We start from the raw sequence: 22125 nt of genomic DNA, 5'->3' as shown, positions 1-22125 counted from the left end.
TGGGACCTTTGCAGGGGGCTCCGTAGCCAGGTTTGCATGGGGCACGCCCACACTGAAGTGTGTTGGGGGGCCGTGGCTCCCGGGAGCCCGGAGCCCTAACTAGCAGGCAGAACCCACGGCCACTCAGCCCGGCTGCAGAGGTTACGTTCTCTGTGATCACAAAGCGCTCGGGGCAGCTTCTCTTGCAAAATCCTGGGCTGCAACCACCCATGTGTGAGGCGGGGCGGCAGAGGGAGGGTGGGTGTTTGATCTTCAGGTGAAAGGAGGCTTTATAAATAGGTCACCTTGTTCCACATCCTGAATTTCATTCTTTCCCCGTCTTGAGTCAAAACAATGGTTTTACTGTTCTGGGGTCAGTCGGACGCACTGAGGGGGAACTGAGCTGAAAGGAGGTGAGTGTGTGTCTGCCTCCTCTGTGTGTCCCCTTTCCCCGCCCCTGTTCCATCTATTTGTCAACCGTCACCTTGGATGTGTCGCCAACACAGAGTCCGGCTCGTTCAATGAACTTTCTCTTAAACAAAACAAAAGGATACTTTTAGTAGGGGTGGGGCTCCAGGATGAGTGGATCTGAAGGGGTGTCTTTGGATGGTGAACTGTAGCATTGTGGCTTTCCTCGGAGGGACAGCGTGGAGTTCCAGGCAGGTGCTGAGCATGCTGTCCTATGAGCTGGCCCCCGCCCCAGGCCCTCCGCCCTCGCCTGGCCTTGCGGAGTGGAGCGCAGACCACGTTACAGCCACTGGGTTTCGGATTTCCCGACTTGTTCTCTTGTTTGGGGCCCAGGGAGACAGACAGCTACCCCGTGGCTACTGGGCAAATTAAAATGTGTGATTGAGAAACAGTGTCATTGGACATTTTAGGAGAAATCATTGCAGAGAGAATGTCCCTCTTTGGGAGGGCCCCAGAGCTCAGCTGGGGATTGTGACCTTTTGTTTAAATGCCCCCGTCCAAGGTGGATTCACTGGGTGTCTTGGTGGGTAAATGAAACATGTATCCTGTACTTGATTAAAAGAAGGGACAGCCCTGGCCGGTTTGGCTCAGCGGTTAGAGCGTCAGCCCCTGGACCAGAGGGTCCTGGGTTCGGTTCCCACTAAGGGCACGTACCTCGGTGGCAGTTTGTCCCGGCCCTGGTTGGGGTCCTGTGTGTGGCAACCACTCGATGTGTCTCTCTCACATCAATGTTTCTCTCTCTCTCTCTCTTCCTCCCTCTCTCCCTCCCCCTCTATCTGAAGATAAATGCAAAATGTCCTTGGGGGAGGATAGAAAAAATAAAAAATAGAAGGGACAGAGATAGAGAGCCTTTAGGAATCGCTGTGTGGCAACTTGTCCTTGTGAACCCAGTGAGTTAAATTGATATTTTTTAGTCTCTCATTCTTTTTTGTGTGCTTAAAAATCATTTTCATGGCAATGTCAGTCATGTTTGCATATTTTAAAGTCTCCATTCAGTAAGTGTTGAAAGTGACCTGTCCTTCCCCCGCCCACCCTCCGGAATGAACCCCTGGGAGAGGCTGTCTCTTCGCCACCTCTTCCTGTGCCCGCAAACAGCTCATAAAGGGGCAGAGAGAATCTCTTTAAACTGTGCTTACAGAAATGGGATCACGCTCTGCATATTGTTCTCCAATTTGCTTTTGAAAATGTAACAGCATCATGTTACATTTTATGTTAAGTCAGCACATCCGAGGGGCTGCCTCCTCCTCTCCAAGGCTGCTGGACTTCATGGTTCAGTGCCTGTCTTTGTCCACGTGACCCTGGAAGGACACGGGTTTTGCAGACCCTGGAAGCACTGTCGGCGGGTGATTGCTGAGTGTTTTACACCTGGATGGCACCTGCAAGCCGAGAAGCACACACACCCCCACCTGTACCTGAGTGGCAGTCCCACATCCTCTCATTTCCCTCAGACTTTGTTAACCCTGCGCAGCCCACATCGCTCCCCTCTCACTGACAATGTCAGCCAACGCCGCTTCTCTCTGTGACCGTGTAGGGAAAACAGTGGGTGTGTCCAATAGGTGTCTCCACCCACTCGTGCCCAGGAGACGTGGCTGTGGGTATGCTCATACCCTCCCCCTTGGGAGAGAATCCCTGCCTTAGATCATTGAAAGCCTGGCCTAGGTCTTGGACCCCCACACGGTGAGCTCCGGGATGCCTCTGACCTCACCATCTAGGGATCAGCATCCAATTCAGGGCTTCCTTCCTTGTGCCTCCCCCCGAGGGCACAGAGGATCCCACTGGAGAGACTAGAGGGAAGGTGGTTTGTGGGGCTCTGCTCTTCGCTTCTGTGGAGAGCGGTGGCCCCCAGCACACCCTCTCAAAGCAGGTTTTTGTGATGGGAGCACTGGTCCTGGACCCCAGGCTGAGACCACGCTGTCTGAGTCTGCAGGGGGAGGAGGAGGCTTTGGGATGCTCATCCGCTTAGAGTCCCGGGGTCCACCTGGAATTCCATGATGGACAGGCGGCTCTGGGGGGTGCAGTGACACTGGGTGGGAGGCTTTTGCCCAGAAGAGGGTCTGAGAGGCACCCCTTTTGCAGTGAACCATGAACTGGCTTTTGACTCAGCGCGGATAATGTGTGTGGCGAGGTGGGGACGAGGTGGGGTTTCTCAGTGGGGAGACAGCCGTTGAGGGCTGATGCGGTCTTGGGGACATGGTGGCTAAGGTACGATGTGCTTTCTGGGCACGTCCTGCTTATCAGATTGGGTGCTGAAGGTGTGTGCGCAGGTGTGTGTGTGCATGGCTGCCTGTGACTGACAGGTAGGTAGTGGTGGCAGCAGCAAGGCCAGCCCTGCAGGGCAGTGTTCGGACACACCCGACACACCCTCTTTGGCTTTGCTTCTGCTGGGTGGGGACAAGGGCTGGGTCCTCCCACCTGGTGGAGACTCATCAGGGACTCTGAGCCCCGCCAGGCCCTGACACTCCTGTGGCAGCTCCAGGTCCCGCAGAGCCTGGGCATCCGTCTGTCTCAGAGTGGCAGGGAAGGAGCCTGGTCCGGAGCCGGGGCCCATCCTGCTCCTCTCATTTCTACCTGAGGTTTGGTGCCCACGGGGGCCCCCTCCTTGGGCCGGTGTTAACAGGAGCTTTACGGACCAAACCAGGATCTCTGTGTCTCAGCTCCTGGGGTGCTGAGACCCCCAGCCTGCTCTCACCTCCAGCCCCACGTCCGGATGTTTGGACAACAATGTAGCAGTTTTGCATGGGTTTAGAACCGGGGTCAGAAAACCGTGGCTCCTGGATGGAACCTGGCTCGCTGTCTGTTTTTGTAAATGAAGTTTTACTGGAACATAGCCACATCCATTCATTTAGATATTGTCTGGGAAGCCTAGAATATTTACTGTCTGGCTCCGTCCAGAACAAATTTGCCAACCTCTGGCTTAGCAGGGCCCTTAAACATGATCTGCTCTAGCTCAACATTCTCAGCACTTGGGTCTTGGCCCAAAGTCCGCATCCGTGTCAGGCCCAGGGGCCGTGACTAAGAAGACAGGTCTTTGCTCAGTGTCTGGAGCGCAGGTTAGGGAAAGAACGTGATACTGCCCGCGTTCTCTGACACACTGTCTCCGGGGAGTCTTGGGTAAGCGTGGGATCCCCATTTTACAGAGGAGCAAAGAGAACCTCGAAAAATCTAAGGGCAAGTCCTAGCCAGTGGCCCAAGCCACTGTTCTGGTGCGTGAGTTGCCCCTGGATCGAAGCCCCGGAGCAGGGCTGGCGGAGGACAGCAGTGAGGGAAGGAAGCATCCTGCCAGGCGCAGTCCCCACGACGGGGGCTGGGGGAGCTCCCGGGGCACCCCGGGAAGGGCAGGTCACGTTTCAAATTAGATGGAGAGAAGAAGGCGGCTAGATGGCTTCAGTGGCCTTGCAAGGACTTGGCCAGGTGTGGACAACAGGAAGGTGATGAGGAGGTGTCGGCTTTAGCCATGGCCAGGACACAGGGTGGAGACTGGCAGGTGACGGTGAGTCAAGTGTGACCCTAGGGTTGCCATAGCCACTGACCACTAGGAGGTGACTCAGATGGCCCAGAAGAGCAGAGTGGGTGGCCCACATCCCCTGGCCGTGCCCTGGAGGACTTTTGCGCAGGAGTCACCCCACGATGCTGTGAGCACCTTTACCTGTCGCCCTCCCCACTCCCAGAGATTCCCTCCACTCAAGGTCATGTGGCCCAGGGGCTGGAAGGGGCCCTCCCTACCAGGTGGTTTCTAACCTGGGGGGCCGGGAGGGTAGGACTTAGCACAAGGCCAGCTAAGGGGACGTGCTTGGCCACCGGCCTCGGAGGCGATGGGAGTGAGGATAGGAAGAGTTTGGGGAGCTGACCTGGACATGCGACCTGGCCCCATGAGGTTGTGTGTTCCGAGGCCGGACTGACCCTGCCCCACGAGATGCCCTCTCACGTCTGTCCTGCTGCGTCCACGGCAGTGGAGCTACTGTGCAGGGCCTTAGTCTGGCTCGGGTGGGCCGGCCACACGTCGCCTGTTCTGGTAAATAAAGTTTTATTGGAACTCAGCCATGCTCGCTCGTGTGGCTGCTTGTCATGCTACAGGCAGAGCTGAGTAGCTGTGTGGCGGCTGTCCTGTCCGGTTCACAGAGCCTGAGACGGTGACTGCCCAGCCCTTGAGAGAACAGGCTGATCCCGCCCTGGCCTGTTTGGCTCAACCGTAGGAGCGCCGGCCCGTGGACCAAAGAGCCGCGGGTTCGATTCCGGTCAAGGGCATGTACCTCGGTTGCCATTCAGTCCTGAAGACTCTGTCTCATGGGGTCTCTTCCCAGGAGAGGGACAGCTCCAGGCTAGCTGGAAACCCCAAGGGAGCAGCCAGCCCCCTGCACGTCCCTCCTCGCCTCCTGGCCCTGCTTGTCCCAGGCACTCTGCAGGGAGGACACTGGTCAGGTTCCCAGAGCTCCCTGAGGCCAGTCCCCGCCCTCAATCCCTGCAGGCTCTGCCCTTGCTTCCAGGGTGGAAAAGCAATAGGCCGGCTGCAGCGGGCGCCCCGCAGTGCCCACCCCAGGCTCCTTTATTCTCTTCGTCTCAGGCACCCCGGTGCTGCTGAAAGTGAGTGACACATGTGACACCTTTCCCAGCAGCCAGGCACCCATGGCCTCTGGTGCAGACCCCTCTGCAGACCTGTGTGGTTACATGTAAATAGCCAGGAGCCTGCCTTCTCCCTGTCTGGTTGGTCCCAGGAGCCTGTCCCCCACACGGAGCAGCCACGAGTCCCTTAGCTGGCCCAGGAGTGAGGCTCAGGAAACCAAAGCGGTCTGTTATCCTCCCTTAGTCAAGGTGGCACTGGGTTGGCACGGCTGGTCAGAGTCCCGTCAGCCCCACATTTAGCCCCCTCCCCCTGGGATAACCCTCCTGATGGAGAAGACGCAGAGATGCAATGAGGTCTCTTCTCCTCCCCCATGGCCCGTCCTCCCTCAAAGGGGCCGGCAGAGGGTGAAGCCAGAGCAGGAATGAGGTGTCTTGAAGTCAGACTTCCTCCCCAGATGGGCTGCTGGAACCCAAGGAGCCAAACATTGGCTGCTGGCTGAAGGGAAAAGCGGTGGTCATCCACATGTTGGTCCAGAACTGCCTGGGGTGAGGGGTGAGAACCTCCATGCCCACCAGTCCGGGCACGATGCGGGACGCGGGACCTGCCGAGGCGGTGCTGCAGCCTCAGGGCCCACCAGGCCCGGAGCGCTTGGAACCGTCCAGCCGAGTGCACTCGCTGAGCCCAAGTCAAGCTGCCGGCCCCAGGTTCCCTTCCCTGGTGAGAGCCGGAGGGGCCCTGGGAGGTGGCTGTGCTGGCCCAGACAGGAGGCGCTGGGAGGTGGCATCTCAGACAAGCAGCAGGCATGGGAAGGAAGCTTCCCCTCGCTTGGACCAGGGAAGATGCCCACCGCATGGGCTGATCCCAGGATCTACGCCAACTGGGCCTTCTGCCCCGAGAAACCGCAGTTGGGTCCATGGTGTACCCTGCAGTGGAGCGCCTGCCTCTCCCCGTGCAGATGCCGGGCAGGTGGCTTCTCTCCCTCGTGACAACATAGCTGCGGGGACAGGGCAGGGTTTCCTTCTGTGCCCGCCCCGTGTCAGGTGCGATGGGAGCCCAGAAGCCAGGCTGCTGGCACGTGTCCGTGGTGAGCCTGTTTCCACGAACCCTGTGTTCCGGGTTGGTTTTCTCCCTCGGTCCCCCCACCTGTGCTCACCTGCCTCTTGTCTCTCCTTCCATCTCTTAGGCCACACTGACCGCTCCACGACCGACGGACGTCGCCCGGCAGCCTTCAGGGGCAGGGGCCCCACGATTGATGAGTTTGCCTTGGGGGTCGGTGACCAGGTGAAACAGGAGGCGAACATGGGTCAGAAGGTCACTGGAGGGATCAAGACTGTGGACATGAGGGACCCCACGTACCGGCCCCTGAAGCAGGAGCTCCAGGGCCTGGACTACTGCAAGCCCACCCGCCTGGACCTGCTGCTGGACATGCCTCCCGTGTCCTACGATGTCCAGCTTCTCCACTCGTGGAACAACAATGACCGTTCGCTCAACGTCTTCGTGAAGGAGGACGACAAGCTCATCTTCCACCGGCATCCGGTGGCCCAGAGCACGGACGCCATCAGGGGCAAAGTCGGGTACACGCGGGGGCTGCACGTGTGGCAGATCACGTGGGCCATGAGGCAGCGGGGCACGCACGCCGTGGTGGGAGTGGCGACGGCCGACGCACCCCTGCACTCCGTTGGGTACACGACCCTGGTGGGGAACAACCACGAGTCTTGGGGCTGGGACTTGGGACGCAACCGGCTCTACCATGACGGTAAAAACCAGCCGAGCAAAACATATCCGGCCTTTCTGGAGCCGGATGAGACGTTCATTGTCCCCGACACTTTCCTGGTGGCCCTGGACATGGACGACGGGACCCTGAGCTTCATTGTGGATGGACAGTACATGGGAGTGGCTTTTCGGGGACTCAAGGGCAAAAAACTGTATCCTGTCGTGAGTGCTGTCTGGGGCCACTGTGAGATCCGCATGCGCTACTTGAATGGACTCGACCGTAAGTGTCTCCTCCACTATCCAATGTGGCCCTGGGGTCCTGGGTGGGCCTGGCCAGAAGTCTGTGCAGTCGTTGGAATTAAAATGTCTTTGAGCAGACACCCCGACATACTCAGATCCTCAGAGGCAACTGTTGCTTGCCTCTGGTTAAAGGAAAAACTGTAGCTGGAGTCTGCCAGACGACCTGGCAGTACCTCGCGGATGAATGCACGGTGGTGGATAGGTGGGTGGAAGGGTGGGTGGGTGGGTGGATGGATGGATGGATGGATGGATGGATGAATGGGTGGATGGGTGGGTGTATAAATGAATGAGTAGATGAATAACAGATGGGCGGGTAGATAGGTGGACAGATGAATGAGCAGATGAGTGAATGCTGGGTGGGTGGGTGTGTAGATGAATGGATGGATAATAAATGAATAAATAAATGGGTGGAGGGGCTTTGATAGATGTTTCTGGTTGACCTGCCTTTAGGATTGATCTGCAGGTGACCAAATCCCAGCACAGCAGCCAGTGTATTGTTGAGCTGGGGTTTGCTGTCTTGGCGGTACTCGGTCCTCTCCCGTAATTGAAAGCCGGTGGCCTCTCTTGCTCCTTAGACAGGCATAGGGTCTTTCTCTCCTGGTGCTGGAGGCTTCTCAGTAGGCTCCTCTGGGACACAGTTCCCTGAGGGGCTTGTTCAGTCATGATGTCAGGAGGGTTACAAACAGACTGAGTCAGCAGCAATTTCCACCTGTCCCTTTGGGGAAAGGGGTGGCCTTTCTTAGACCCCGTGTGGAAAGCACTCTCATACGATGGCACTGTGAGGTGGAGGGCTCTGTGGCTGCCTGGCTAGGAGCTCATGGTGGCAGGAGGTCCTGGAACCTGGAGCTGTCCACCCCCCTGCTTGACCCTCACTCTTTCATGAGTCCCTTCTGCCATCTGCAGCTCTCACCTTGCAGAGGGGGTGGGTCAGAAAGCTTCATCACCCATGCGCTGGCCATCGTTGAGTGACAGGTGTGGCCTGGCACCCCGAGATCTAATCCTCGCTGCAGGCCAGGTGCTGGCTGAGGCCCCGCCAGGTGAGGAGCACAGATGCTCACTCTGGTCTCGCCGTCTCCAAACCTTCAGGTTTGAGGGCGGCCGGGAACGCACCCGGGAGTGGGTTGTTGAGAACGGCTCTGGGAGCTGGACCCTGGTAGAGACTGGAAGTGCCCGTGGCCTGAACCCCCTCCGGCTCTCGTGGGTAATGACAGGGCTCCCCTCCCTCCCTCCCTCCCTCCAGGATCATGGTGCCAGGCACCGCTCGCCTCTTGCCTTCCCCAGTCCTGCTGAGACATGAGTGGCCCCGCTCCGCACGGCTTTGACTTTGGAGGATCCAGATGGGGAAGCCCATGGGGCGTGGCAGCGCCCTCGGCCCTCGGCCCGCGGCGCGCGTGGAGGGTAGGATGGGGTGCCACGTGTTAGAACTGCCAGCCTCCTCCTGCTTGCTGACACCTCAGCTCTGTACTAAGAGCATCTCGTGTCCTACCTCGGCGGGTCACTGGCTGCTCCGTGGAAATGGACATGAGGGGAAGAGCGGCCACTGGGAGGAGCTATGACAGCTGTGCAGGGGGAGAGGTGACAGGGCTAGAGCCCACTCAACACGTCCAGGTGGCTCCGTGAGTCTGGAGACAGGGTCCGGGACAGCGGTCAGTGGGGGAGTCATCTACGGCTGGATGGTGTTCAGAGCTTGACCACAGGATGAGATCACCTAGGGGTGAGGGAGGAGAGGGCTGCCGAGTCCTGGGACGCGTCGATGCTTTGCGGTCGGATGGACGAGGGGGAGGGGAGGCAGAGTGGCCACGGGGCCGCAGGGGAGAGTGGTGTCCTGGACACCAAGCGAAGAAAGGACTTCCAGAGGCCAAGTGATGCCAGGTGGAGCGTGTTGACAGCTGAGAACTGTCCATCAGCTCTGGCAGCGGGGTGATCACTGGAGACCTTGACGAGAGTCATCTGGGCGGGGTGGGCCGGGGTGGGGCCAAAAGCCTGGCCGAGCAGCTGGTTTGAGGAAAGGAGGAAGGGTGGTGTGTTTGTTTCCCGGGGCGGTTGGAACAAATGACCGGCAGCTGGGTGGCCGAAATCAAGGTGTTGGCCGGGTCAGCTCCTTCTGAGGGCTCCGAGGAGACTCCGTCCCATGCCTCCTCCTGCTGCTGCCGGCCGCCGGCTGCCAGCAATCCTTGGCTAGTAGACACAGTACTCATTCTCTGCCTCCCCAGCCATGTGGCCTCCTCCTCTGCCTCTCCTCCTACAAGAACACCAGCCACTGGGTTCAGGGCCACCTACTCCAGTCTGAGCTCATCTTCACTGACCCTTCCTGCAAAGATCCTATTGCCAATAGGGTCACATTCTGAGGTCCTAGATGGTCGTGAGTTTGGGGGGAGGACACAAATCCACCTCTACAGATGTGGAGACAGTGAATATAGACCATTCCCTCAAGACTTTGCAGGGTGTGACAGGCGGGAACTCTGGTCAGGTTTGGTTGGTGTCAGGCCTGGACTGGGCTTTGGTGGCGGTTCTGATCCCTGACTGCTCCTTGGGACTCCTGGGAACTCGTCTGCACCCTCCTTTCCCACTGCACCCACCCAGCCGCCAGGTCCTCACCTCCGCAGGGAGCGGCTGTTTGCACAGCAGGTCAGCCAAGGCCACCGCGTGTGCACCCTCCCTGGGCGCTGCAAAGGGCGATTTGTTCTCCTAGCCCACCTTCCCCTGCACAGCACGCGGACCCTCCCCAACAGAGTCCTGCCCTGTGCGGAGCCAAAGGCAGCAAGTTATCTGTGTGTCCCTGGGTGACCTCCCCCACCATCCATGCAGCTCTGACCACGGGCCACTCGTTCTAACGCTTCAGTGCTGAGACCTCCGGGCTGAGGCTGCAAACAGAGGGGCCTACCTGTCATCTGCTCTTTCCTGGGGAGAAGGGGTGGAGATGGCCACTGTGGTGGGAGACAGCGCCCAGCTTGGGCCCAGGACTGCCTGTCGCCCTCCCTGGAGATGCAGAAGAAAAACACCTATTTGCAAGCAACAGACCACTGTCACCCAAGGGACAGTCCCTGACCCGTGAGTCCCCTCAGTCCCCACTGGGAGCAGGCGTCTCCACTAAGGAAGCATTTTCCCCGAGTTAGACATTTTCAAGCTCTCCCTTTTACGTCTCCCCGATAAGTTTGGTGCGGTTTGTTGTGATTGCGGGTTCAGCCAAGGCTCAGCTCATTTCCTCAGGAGCCTTTCAGCTTGGTGGCCCCTTCCTGCACCTCTGTTCCAGCTGGGTCTGAGGACAGTCCTCTCTGGGGAGACCGACCACCCTTCAGGGGCTTCTTCTGGGGAAAAAGGCTGTGGGGGGGATGGATTGTTCTAGACTCCCTGCCTCCCGAAAGGCTGGTCACACAGGGACAGTGGGCTCCCAGAGTTGAGGGGCAGGGGACCAGGGGTGCCCACATTACCTGGCCAGGTGTCAGACGTCCTTCCCCAGTGGGCAAAGACAAGGGGTTAGTGTTTTGTTTTGCTGCCTTTTTGTAAAAACCGTCTCGTGTAAAGGGCAACGCACACATTTCCCGGGATGGCGATCCCAGCACATTCTAGAATCCATCTCACAGAGCATTTTCACTGCCACGGCCGACAGGGGACCACGGGCCAGTGGCAGGAGCGGAGAAGGCGAGGGTGGGGACGCCGCTGAATCCGGGGCCCGTCCTGACCTGGGACATTGGTCTCTGACCCGGCCGCCCGAAGCTCAGTCACGGAGCCCACGAACCAGACGCGGTGCTGGGCACGTTGCAGCCGGGGGACTTCGAGAGCCCAGGGCAGCTGGGCTAGGGCCGCGCACGTGCCAGTGAGCCCCTGACCGTTTCTCCTAGACACTCAGAAGTTGGCGCAGGGGCCCTCCAGGTCCTCCACCTTCTGCTCCCATAAATAGCGCCTGATTCACTTCCTGATTTCCGAGCTGCGCCCTGGCGCCTCCCCCTCTCATTCATATAAACCATGTAAATGAGCGAGCCGCCTCTGCTTCCGGGAGATGGCAGAGAGGCCAGGAGTCATCTGATAAGCTCTGCCCTCTCCGTGTGGGAACTTCCTTGGTGGAATTTCAGTGGGCACCCAGCTCTGTGGATGGAGCCAGATACAGAACCTACAGCCCCGAGTCAGAAGTATTGAGGTGGCGGGAGGGGGTGGGGGCGTGCTTCTTGGGTCCTGTTAGCAACCAACCAAAACCCACGGGACAGACATTTCCCATGGCCCAGTGCCCACGTCTGTTTCTGTGGCTGGAGCATTGTGGGCCCGGCCTCTGACAAGCAGTCAGACCACGCCTGTGTGCCATTGCTTGGCTCCTACAAGATCAGCTGGGGAGGGTGCCCTATTGTGTCCTTGAGGCCCCGAGAATAGACCCAGACCTGGGATGCCTGGGTGATGGGCTGCGTTTTCAGCTCGTAACGCATCACGTGAGCGGTCAGCTGCCACGCCTGTAGCCCACCTTGGATACATGGCATGTGTGAAGGACGCGTCCCTTCTGGTTGCACGAACCCTCCCTAACTGGGCTATTCAGTGTGGTCCGAAGGTGACCAGTCAGAGGAGGCTCCCCCACACCACGCAGCCGCTTTCGGGGGGAGGAGGAGGTAGCTGTAGGTCCTTGCCCCTTTGGGTAAACTGCAAAGGGCTGCTGGGAGCTTCCTGTTCCCGATGGCGCAGGGAGCTGGGTGCCGGCTGGTGCCGGCCTCTGCTGTTTAGAAGTGTGTCTTCATGAGGGCGTGTGTGCGTTGACCTGAAACCCACTGAGCCAAGAAGGTGTGATGGGAACTCCCTCTCAGCCCTCGCCCCCCCAGCCCAGCAGGAGTCTCAGGCCGTGTTCAGTGGCTTTTGATGCTTTGGCAAGTGCCGTCACCACCAGGGGAAGCCCCTCTGCCTCCCACTGGGGGCTCAGCCACATCCCTGAGGAGGAGGGGCTGGGGGAAGATGGAAGAGAGGCCCTAAGGGGAGCAGAGGAAGCACCTCCAAATTCCCCGACTTGGTCCAGCGGAAGGACCGAAACTCAACAGCAGGGCCAGGCCAACAACTGCTGTTTCTGGCCTTCAGGGTCTCAGCTGGATGGGACTTTGAGGACCATCTGGTCTGAGTCCGCATCTTAACAGATGGGGAAACTGAGGCCCAGGCAGAGGAGTGATCTGCTGTGCAGAACAGAAGTGAGGAGCCAGCTCTGGGGTCGCCTGGGCAAGGATAGTTTCTGCTGAGGCCCAAGGCTCTGCCAGCAGGCAAGGGAGAGACCCGGCCCTACTCACCCAGAGTCTGGAACCCTTGACCTTAAAGGATGCAAGGTCATTTTGAACCAGGAAAAGCCCTGGTTCAAAGCTCTCTGTGAAAGACCCTTACACTTCAGGTCCTTCTGTGCCAACCCACGAGAGATGAAAAGCAGTTGTTGGTCCTCTTTTATTTTTATTTTTTATTTTATTTATTTATTTATTTTTATCCTCACCCGAGGACATTTTTCCATTTTTTGTTCATATAGAGTGGGAGGGAGAGAGAGAGAGAAACATTGATGTGAAAGGGACACATCGAGTGGCTGCCACCCACACGACCAACCAGGGCCGGGGATAAACTGCAACGGAGGTACGCGCCCTTAGCGGGAACCAAACCTGGGTCTCTCTGGACCACAGGCCGACGCTCTAACCGCTGAGCCAAATCGGCCTGGGCTATTTTTATTTTCTTATTGGACATTCTATCACACATTGACTTATATTGCTCTCTATATTAATTATAATTAACGGGCCATCACGTTGGGCTTCTTTTAAAGCCTGGAATTTAGTAAATGCGTGATTAATCCTCAGATTTATTTTTGTGAAGTAACAGGTTCGTTGAGATGGAATTCACCTGCCGTACGTTCACCCCCTTCGCCTCAGTCCTCACAGCTGTGCAGCCCTCGCGGCCGCCGGCTTCGGGACACGTCCGTCACCCCGAAAGGAACCCATACTCACTGGCAGTCACTCCTCATTTCCCCCGACAACCCAGCCCTAGGATTTGGTCTTCAGTCACTGAGTTTTTAATGTTACTTTCAACATTCTGAGACACCGTGGTGAATGGTAAAGAACTTGCCTAGACTTTGTATTAGTGGATGGGGCTCTCAAGGGGAATGCTGGGGGTTTTCTGTTTGGTTTATTTTTGGTCTGACCTTTGTTTTGCTCACAAAGGAGACTCAGAGTCCAGGGGCAGGCGACCCTAGGTGAAGCCACAGGTGCATCGTCTCAGCTCTTTCTATGTCCAGAACACTGTGGGGTGGCCCCAAGCCGCTCCAGGTGTGTTCATTTGAACCTGGTTTTAGGGAGGAGGTCAAGGAAAAGTCAGCCCTGGAAGAAAGGGTGAGCAGGGCCTCTAAGCCTTAAAGGGAATGACTTTCAGATGCTTTCGGAGGCTGGGTGTATCCGAAGTGCGGGCTGCACGGAGCCTCCCTCGCAGGAAGACAGGGCCCTCTGGGGACACAAGGGCACAGCCGCCCTTGCAGGCTGTAGCTAGAAGCCTCTTTCGAATCCAGGTGCCCAGCCTGTGACCCTGGCATGCTAGGTCCCCTCCGTACCTAAGTGCCCTCAGCTGTAAAAAGAAAATGAGAGCAATAGCAGCAAGCAGTTGGCTACACCGGTTCCCTTCCTGAGCACTTGCGTGGCATCTGGTGCGGGGTGCATGTCGGGAGAGCTGACTGCTGGGTGCCTTGGTACCTGCTGTTTGTCCCCTGTGTAAGAGCAGGGACAGCCTGGGTCGGCATCCTAGCTTCATGTCCTCCTAGCAGTGTGACCTGGGCATTATTTGGACTCCATCTCTCAGTTTCCTCATGTGCCTACGATTATGAAATCATCATCAACCATTGTGAGGGCTGAGTTAGTGTTTGCAGAGAGCAAAGGAAGGTGCCCGGCCCACAACGGGTTTTGTGGTAGCCATTAATAATTGGCTTCAAGTGGAAATTATTTATCAATGGTGTATTAAAATGAATGGGGATGGTACTGCCCCACCGTCCGTTTTTGCGGTGGAGCCGTCCAGGGCTGTGCCCGCTAAGCTGATACCCTCTCTCCTTGGTTTCCCCAGCCGAGCCCCTGCCGCTCATGGATCTCTGCCGCCGCTCCGTGCGCCTGGCCCTGGGGAAGGAGCGTCTGGGCGAGATCCATGCGCTGCCGCTGCCCGCCTCCCTCAAGGCCTACCTCCTCTACCAGTGACGCGCCCAGGACACCAGCACGACAGCCACCTGGCGCAATCACCGAGCCGCTGCGCGCCCTACGCGCGGACGGGCGCCCGCAGCCTGGGAGAAAGGCCCTGCCCCTCCTCCTCGTCCTCCCGGCTGCCCTTCGGGACACCGACAGCTCTGGACACGGGCTCCCCCGGCCCCGTCCCTGCATTGGCGGAAGGTCCCTGCATGCCACCTCACAGCCCCTCCTCGGAAAAAGACGCAGAATGGACTCCGACGAAACCTGGCACTGAGCGCTCATCTGCTCCCGGAGTGGCACGGGTGGCCTCCACCCGCCGGGTCCCAGGGTGGGGGCTGGCCAGGGGCGCCCCGGCACCAAGAGCAGGTCCCCGGGTGCGAAGAGGTGCTTCGACGAGGGGTCGTGCCGCGGGACCAAGCTCAGGACGTCAGAAACGCACCGGGACACCGAGACAGCAGCCAGAGGTGGCGCGCCCACGGGCACATGGGCACACACATCTGTCCTAGCTGCCTGTGCCCCGGCCCCTGTATTTATTCTTTTAACAATAACGAAGCCATTTATTTATTCCATTTAGAAAGGGACCTTGTTCCGGTCACCTCTCTGGAGTGTTCTCTCGCTTTTCTTCCGTGCCCGGCTCGTGTGTACCTCACCTGTCCCTGTCGCTGGGCTGTGTCTATGGTGTGTCCCCACGTGAGCACAGGTGTCTTTGTTTGGGTCCCTTGACCTACCGTGTCTAGTAGGCTCAGCTCCAAGTTCCAGAGAGGCCCTCAGGGAGCATTAGCCTCGAGCACAGTTCGAGTGTCTTAGGGGTCCCGGCTCCACGCAGTTACTTACACTTGGCCTCGCACATGTTTGCACGTGGTTTGATTTCCGTAGTCTTCCATGGACCTTTCGGTGTGGGTTTGGTTTTGCTTTTGCCTTCCTGGCTGAGATTTCCCACGCGCACCCCCAGAAGCTTCGGGTCCCACAGGAGCACCGAACCAAGAAGGGAGGATGAGTGGGTCTCTGTCCCCTGAGAAGCCAAGAGCAGGGTGGGGTGGGGGAGACCAGAGCAGAGTCGTGTCTCACAGAAGCCCACGCAGGTCTGTGCTTAGTGCCTAGTTCATCGCGACCCCCCAGAGCCACAGGGGTGGGGTGGGGCGGGGCAGCCAGCAGGAGAGGGACCCCCCTCCCTGCCACAGCCCCCCCACGTAGCAGACCCCGGCCCCTACCACCACATTTGCCATTTCTTTATCTTGGAGTCAACTCCCTTAGAGGCTGACTTCAGTTCATTTCTGTACAGGTACAATAGATGACTTTATTTGTTTAAAATGTTTAATATATATGCATATATATTTGTCCGTAAGAATTATGTTTTAAACAGCTGCTGTAGGGTACCTTAAAAAAAAAAAGTCTTCCAGTGGAGTGTATTTTTTAAAGCACAAAATTGGTGCCAAGACTGGGTGAGGAATGTAAATTACCCCCTTATGATTGTGAGGTGGTGGTTTCTTCAGGCGGGGGAACCTTACCTGTAAGACTTTTAAAGATGTTCCTCACTCCTGTTCCAGGGTGGGTCCTGTTCTGATGAATGTTGCACATGAGAGTTTCACTTCCGCAGATCCAGCCTTATCGCCTGACCCAGCGCCTTCTGCAGCCGCTGGCCGCCCGCAGGGCTCTTGGTCATCTCTCTGCACCTCGCCCTCAGCTCCCCACCCCCACGCCCCTTCTCTCCCCTCAGCCCAGAGCCCTGTGGCCTGTACAGTTTTGAAACTCCCGTCCTATTTTATGATGGTTGATAATAGTCAGTAACCTAATAAAGGAAAATTTATTAAAACACAAAGCCACATTTGATTCTCTCTTTGTGCCTTAGGGGAAGGGGAAGGGGCGTGGCCGACCCCTCTTGCGTCTAGCCAGCTTCAGAGGTGATCGCCCCTACCCCCACACCCTTTGCAGAGGGTGGGATGCCAGTGAGAGCCCCCAAAGAGCAGGAGGATCCTGGAAGGGTGATCTAGAACATCCCCATCTCTTTTCAGAAGTCTGTGGGCCTGCACCCCAAAGGAAGGGACTCTACTAAACAGGAGCCCCAGGGCAGTGAGAGCCTCGGGCTGGTCTGTTATAAAGCTGGAGTTGACAGTGGGCTTTTTTTTTTTTTTCCAATCCTCACCCGAGGATATTTTTCTATTGATTTTCAGATAGAGTGGGAGGGAGGGAGGGAGGGAGGGAGGGAGGGAGGGAGAGAGAGAAACATCGATATGAGAGACATACACCCATTGGTCGCCTCCCACACAACCCCAACCAGGGCCGGGCATCCAACCGCAACCGAGGTACATGCCCTTGACCGGAATCGAACCTGCGACTCTTTGGTCCACAGACCATTGCTCTAACCGCTGAGCACACCAGCCAGGGTGACTGGGCTTTTAGGAGCAGGCATGGGTGACCTCGGAGTCCAGGCTCTGGGCAGCCGGTGGAAGGGGCTGGTCCTTCACCTTTTTGTTCCCAGAGCCAAGTACAGTGATGCCCATCGTGGGCAGGTCCTCACACCCATCCCCAGCAGAGAAAGCAGGAAATTCTGGTTTATTTAGAGGATTGAAGAATGATAAAGAGAATAGTGAAGAAATGTGCTAGATAGGATCACATGTCATGACTGGTTTTCAAAGAATTAACAAGAGTGCATCCAACTCCCTGTGGGCAGTTTTCATCCTAAAGGCATGTCAGGATCCACTGGGCTGGGATCCCCTAGGCCTGGGATCCCCTGGGGCTGGGAAGAGTGTTCTGGTCCAAGACCGCAAGACCCTGGGACCAAAGTCCTGCATCCCTTTGTCCTCAGACCACCTGCATCAGCAACACCTGGGAAGTGTTTGTTAAAATGCATGCTTCCAGGTCCTGCCCGAGACAGACTGAATCAACATTTCTGGGGCCAGGCCTAGGAATTTGCTGTTTTCTCAAACTCCCCAAGTGACCTTGCCTAAGAGAGTCTGAAGACCACTGGGACTGTGTCAGCTCTTTCTCTCGAAAAGTTGCTGGATAAAGGGAAATTCTTCCAGTGAGTTGGTGGGTTGGCCCAGCGACAAGCACATGGCCTCCTGAGTCAGACCTGGGTTCATGGGTTGGCTCTGACCCTCCCTAGCTGTGTGATCTTGGATGAGCCTCCCTGGATGGCTGTCATCATGGGCTCATCTCCTGCGAGGGTAGCAAGGGTGAAATGAGGTTTTCGAACGGCCGGGCACCCTCGCGAGTGTGGAAACACATGCTTTAAAAGCTCAGACCTGCTTTCTGTTTGGGAAAATGGCAGTTTCCAGGCTGGAACCGGTCTCTGAGGATGGACCAAACGTTCCTAAACCAACTTCCTGAGGAATGTGCTTTCTTCCCGGGTGCGCTCTCCAAAGATCAAGGTGGATATTGGGAATGGGACCCCCAGATTCCTTCCCCAGACACGTTTGGAGGAAAAGGGTGGTCTGAGATTATTTTTCGGTTGGAGTTCATGTCTGGGTTGCAGTTGGAACTCCGGCTTGCTTTGAAGAGGGTGGCCGGGGGAGGAGTGGGGTCGGGGGTGGGGGGGGAGGAAGCACAGGGAAAATAAGGGCCTTTGTGCGGCCTGAGACTTCTGGGGGAGCAGGGTTTCGTGTTGAAGGGAGCAGTCTTCATAAAACCATCTTGCAGACTGGCCCATGTGGATGTAATTAATACCTGCCCTGGAGCAGGTAGCCGCCTCTCGGGCTTGGCCATAGATGGGAAGAGCCCTCCCTCCGCCCTCCGCCGTTCATCTCCTGCACGCGGCTCCCCGCCCGCCCTTCCTCCCTCTCCTCGGTGAGATGAGGAATGTGGACTTTACTGAACCATAAAGTATGCCGGGGGAGCTGGGGAGGGGGCCGAAGACAGAGCAATTAGTTCATGCTCCAGTCCAGACACCCAAGCATGGTTGGAGTCCAGCTGCAAGGAATATTTGAAATAAATGAGCTGCCCGGGGCCAGGCGTTTGCTGTGTTTTCTGTACGGGGCCATGGCAACCGGGGAGGAAATCATGAGCTATGGACTGGGCTCTAGAATCAACAAATGATGTCCTGGCCCAGCGAGCCCAGAGGAAGCTGATCACGGCTCTCCCGGGGCTTCTCGGGGCCCAGCTGCTGGCGGCGGCATGGCCTGACCGTCCTGGTGTCCTCAGCAAGGTCCTCTTCCAGCTCCGGACCTCGGTGGCCTCGGCAGGGCTCTGATTCTTTTTTCTTTTTTTCTTTTTTTTTTTAGAGTGCTAACACTTCTCCGAACCTTTCTTCCCAGGTCGGAGAAGCAGCAGCTGCCGCTGCCGGTCTGATAATGGTTTTCCCGGGCCGAGGAGGGTTCCCGGCGGCAAGGCCCAGGCCGAGGGCTGCTGGCTAAATGGAAGAGGGCGCTGCCCTGGCCCCGTCCGACTGCCCGGCGGCCCGGCTGCACGCTCTTCCCGGTCGACGGCGCAGGCAGGGAAGCAAAGGCCGCGCTTGTCCCTCCCCCGGCTCCCCTGAGGGTGGACCTTACCGCCTCCCCTAAGAAGGTGTCTTGAGAACACATGGGTACCAGGCCGAGTTGGGGGTCTTCTCTTGAACGTCACAAGTAGCCCCTGCATTCGAATCACCAGGGGACCTTGCGGGGGGAGCAAAATCCCAGAAACGTTGATGCAGTCGCGGGGCCTGGGGATCTGCATTGTGAAGTACCTGGCGCTGATTCAAACACTTTGCCCTGGGGGCCCCTGGAAACCCGGAGTTATGTGCAGTTGTACCCATGCAGACCCTCTGCGGGTCCCCATTTCCTTCAGAGGCCTGCAGGAGGCCGTGGCCCGGAGAAGCTGAGACCACTGGCTGGCACTGGCTCGCCCCGCTCTGGGTCTCGGGGCACAGGCAAAGGCCAGAGAGCTCGGTGCAGCACCAGCAGCTTCCCAGGCGCCGAAGGACTTGTCCTGACTTCGAGGGGTGAACAGGTGGAATGCTGGGAGAGGGCAACCTCAGCCTTGGGCTCTTCCCCCGGCCTCGGTTTCCCCAAGGCGATGAGTCTTGGAAAACTGAACCAGGAGCTCAGAGGCACCATGAAGGCCTCCGAGCCACCGCCCAGGTCGCCCAGCCTGGCCATCCACTCAGGAGCGGCTCGCGGGTGTTTTCCCACGACCTTGGCACCCACCCAGGACCGTGTCTCCCCATTCTCCCTCCCGCCTGCCCCCCTTTGGAAAGGTTTTTCGACGAAAGCATGCTTGTGAAGCCCTTGCCAACGCGCTCTGTGAGCAAAGCTGCCGTCAGGGTTGCTGATGACCACAGGTACAATGAGCCAAACAGCAAAGAACTTCACCTTCCAGCTGGTCCCTGCGTCGGGGCCGCATGCTGGGGAGAGGGCCTGGGCTCTGAAGCCAGGACAGCCAGGGCTTCGTGCCCAGCCCCCCTCCTTCCGGCCCTGACTGCCCTCTGGATGGAAACCGAAGAGCTGGGTGGCCTTGCCCAGTCTCTCTGACCCCAAATTTCCACTTTGTGTTCGTTTCCTGTGGCTGCCGCAATAAATTACCACGCACTGGGTGGCTTAATACAACACACATTGGAATTCTTACAGTTCTGGAGGTGAGAAATCCGGACTCAAGGTGTAGACAGAGCCGCGCTCCCTCCAGAGGTTCTCAGGGAGTCTCCTTCCTGCCCCTTCCGGCTTCTGGTGGCTCCTCTGCTCCTCTGTCCAACCTTCTCCCCTCTCTGTCCCCGGGTCTGTTTCCCCACTCTGTCCCTGGGTGGGGTCCGCCTGCACCATCCAGGGTGAAGTCATGTCGAGATCCCTTAGTGGCATCAGCTAAGACCCTCTTCCAAATAAGGTCACATGCACGGGTCCCGGGGCCAGCGCACAGACATAGCTCCCCGAGGGCCACATTCAGCTCTCTATGCACCTTTGGAACCAGGGTCAAAACAGCACCCACTCGTAGGATGACCGTGAGGATTTATGAAACAACAAGCTGGGAAGCTGCCCAGCGCCAGGCCCGTCGTGGGTACTGCCGAAAAGGCAAGCCTTCCCATCGTTGTCACCTCCGTCCTGCTCCAGCCCCTGGCAGCCGGGCCCACAGCAGCAGATCTGCTGTCGAACCCATGGACTTTCTTCTCCGGGTGGGGGCCCAGGCTGTGCATGGAACCTACAGGCCCAGGCTCGGGCCAAGACGTGGAGAGAACTTGAAACATGTCAGTGGACAGAGGACTCGGGTGTCCCTCCGACCAGCTACAGCGAGCGGGTCCGGCAGTCTGGGAAGAAGCGGGCACGGCTCAGGAAGCATCAGAAACAGAGGCCGAGCCAGGGACACGATGGTCCACGTGCCAAGTTCCCCATGGAGGCTCCATGCCCGTCTCGCTCCATCTTTCTTTGGGACAGAGGGAGGTAGCTCGCATCCCTGCAGCTTCCCTGGCCAGGCCCTCTCTGAATTGATCGTACAAGGAAATGGAATGTGAGCCCCGGGCTATTTAAAGAGCCAGCGAGACTGGAGGCGCGGCTGGGACCAGGCCAAGCAGGGTGCCTCAGGTCGGCCCAGGCTCCTCTTTGCACATTGCACATGGTTTGATTTACTGGACGGCCGCGAGCAACTCCAGCTTCAGACAGAGAAGTATTTGAAGCAGCTGCCAGATGTTGTGTCTGAGCTGGGTTTTTACAACTTGCTTACTGGTTAGCAGCCTGCCTCCCGCTGGAGTTCAGCTTGCCCCAGCGGGTTCAGGGCCCTGGCGCTGGCCCATGGGCCTTTGCTCCGTGTCCTTGCTGCTCCCTCCCCCACTGCTCCAGCCTGTTCTGCCCGAGTGGAGCCAGGGTGGGGGCCCAGTTTCCGAAGCATCTAACCTATCTGGGGTGGCAGCGTGGCCCTGGCTTCTTGCAGACACCCTGAGTTTGTGGAATGTCTGACCGCTGGACCTTCAGGGATAGGCAGGGTCTAAAACCCGCCTTGAGACCCCACACACAGCTTTGCCACGAGGCACCTGTTGGTGCGCGCCCTACTAGCCAGACGCTTTAAATGCAGCGTGGAAGGCCACAGGGGACCAGCCTGAGACCAGTTCATCCAGGGGCTTCTGGAAGGTTCCCAAACCTCTAGAAATCCCAGTGAACCAGGGAATTTCCAGGGAGGTACCAACAGGTCCAACCTTTGGATGGAGGCCACCATGTCAGGCCAGAGGCCAACCCTGTCAAGCGAGCCGAGGTGTCCCCAGCGTGAAACTGTTGGGGTTCACAGGACTCAGAGCTGGGGTGTTTGTCAGCCCCTCCCCCGCCAAGGAGGCCTGTGACGAGAGGCGTATGACTCAAGTGTTCACTTCCTGAGGCCACTTGGAATGACTTCTCAGATGTGAGCTCTGGAGCCAGCGGTGACCAGGGAAAAGGGGTGGGGTCGCGGGGCGGGGCGGGTGGGGAGCCTGGGTAATTCATCTTGTTGCATGTGAAAGCACACTGTATCCGTCCAGGGATCCCGAACACCGCCCAAGTGGACACAGTGTTCAGTCCCCTCCTGCAGGCGCCAGAAATGTTTTGTCCACTGGGCAGGAAAACATCCTCTGCTAACGTGCTAGCGCTTGGCTCTCCCTCGGGTGGGCCGACTCGAGGCCGCGCTGGGAGGAGCGGGGCTGGAGGCTGCAGGGCTGGGGCAGCACGGGGCCCTGGCGACCCCGCCTCTCCGGGCTGCAAGGGGAGACCCCCAGCCTGCCTTTCTGGCAGCCCTAAAGAACCCGACTTCTCTGCACCCCCGCCCAGCCCCAGCCCCCCTTGTCCTTCTGAATCCTCCAGAGAACGAGACAGAGAAAGAGCACGCAGGGCACCCTCTCCCGGGAGCCCGGGTTCCCAGAAACGGTGGTGGAACTTAGGATGTTCCCAGGCCGGCCCCCTGCAGCCCGCAGAGGTACAGAGGCCGGGGCCAGGGGGCAGGGTGCTGGGGTTTGGACTCAGAACGTCGGTCACCGATCCGTGACTCCAGATGCTGCCTCAACTTCCTCTTCTACAA

The 22125-nt window shown here is 58.1% G+C and overlaps 1 protein-coding gene across 1 annotated transcript in view; it reads left to right on the top strand.

Annotated features, from left to right (window-relative positions):
* SPSB1 (splA/ryanodine receptor domain and SOCS box containing 1) overlaps positions 1-14196 on the top strand; it is a 60083-nt gene extending 45887 nt beyond the window's left edge. Inside the window, exons 2-3 of the mRNA XM_036256943.1 lie at positions 6192-7001; positions 14069-14196. Coding sequence (XP_036112836.1) covers positions 6308-7001; positions 14069-14196 — 822 coding nt within the window. The 5' untranslated portion in view covers positions 6192-6307. The remainder of the gene's footprint in view (positions 1-6191; positions 7002-14068) is intronic.
* The last annotated feature ends 7929 nt before the right edge of the window (positions 14197-22125 follow it).

The sequence above is a fragment of the Molossus molossus genome, unplaced genomic scaffold (genome assembly GCF_014108415.1).
Source record: "Molossus molossus isolate mMolMol1 unplaced genomic scaffold, mMolMol1.p scaffold_m16_p_12, whole genome shotgun sequence".
NCBI lineage: Eukaryota > Metazoa > Chordata > Mammalia > Chiroptera > Molossidae > Molossus > Molossus molossus.
The sequence above is the reverse complement of the archived record's forward strand: the minus strand, read 5'-3'. Positions and strand labels throughout refer to the sequence as shown.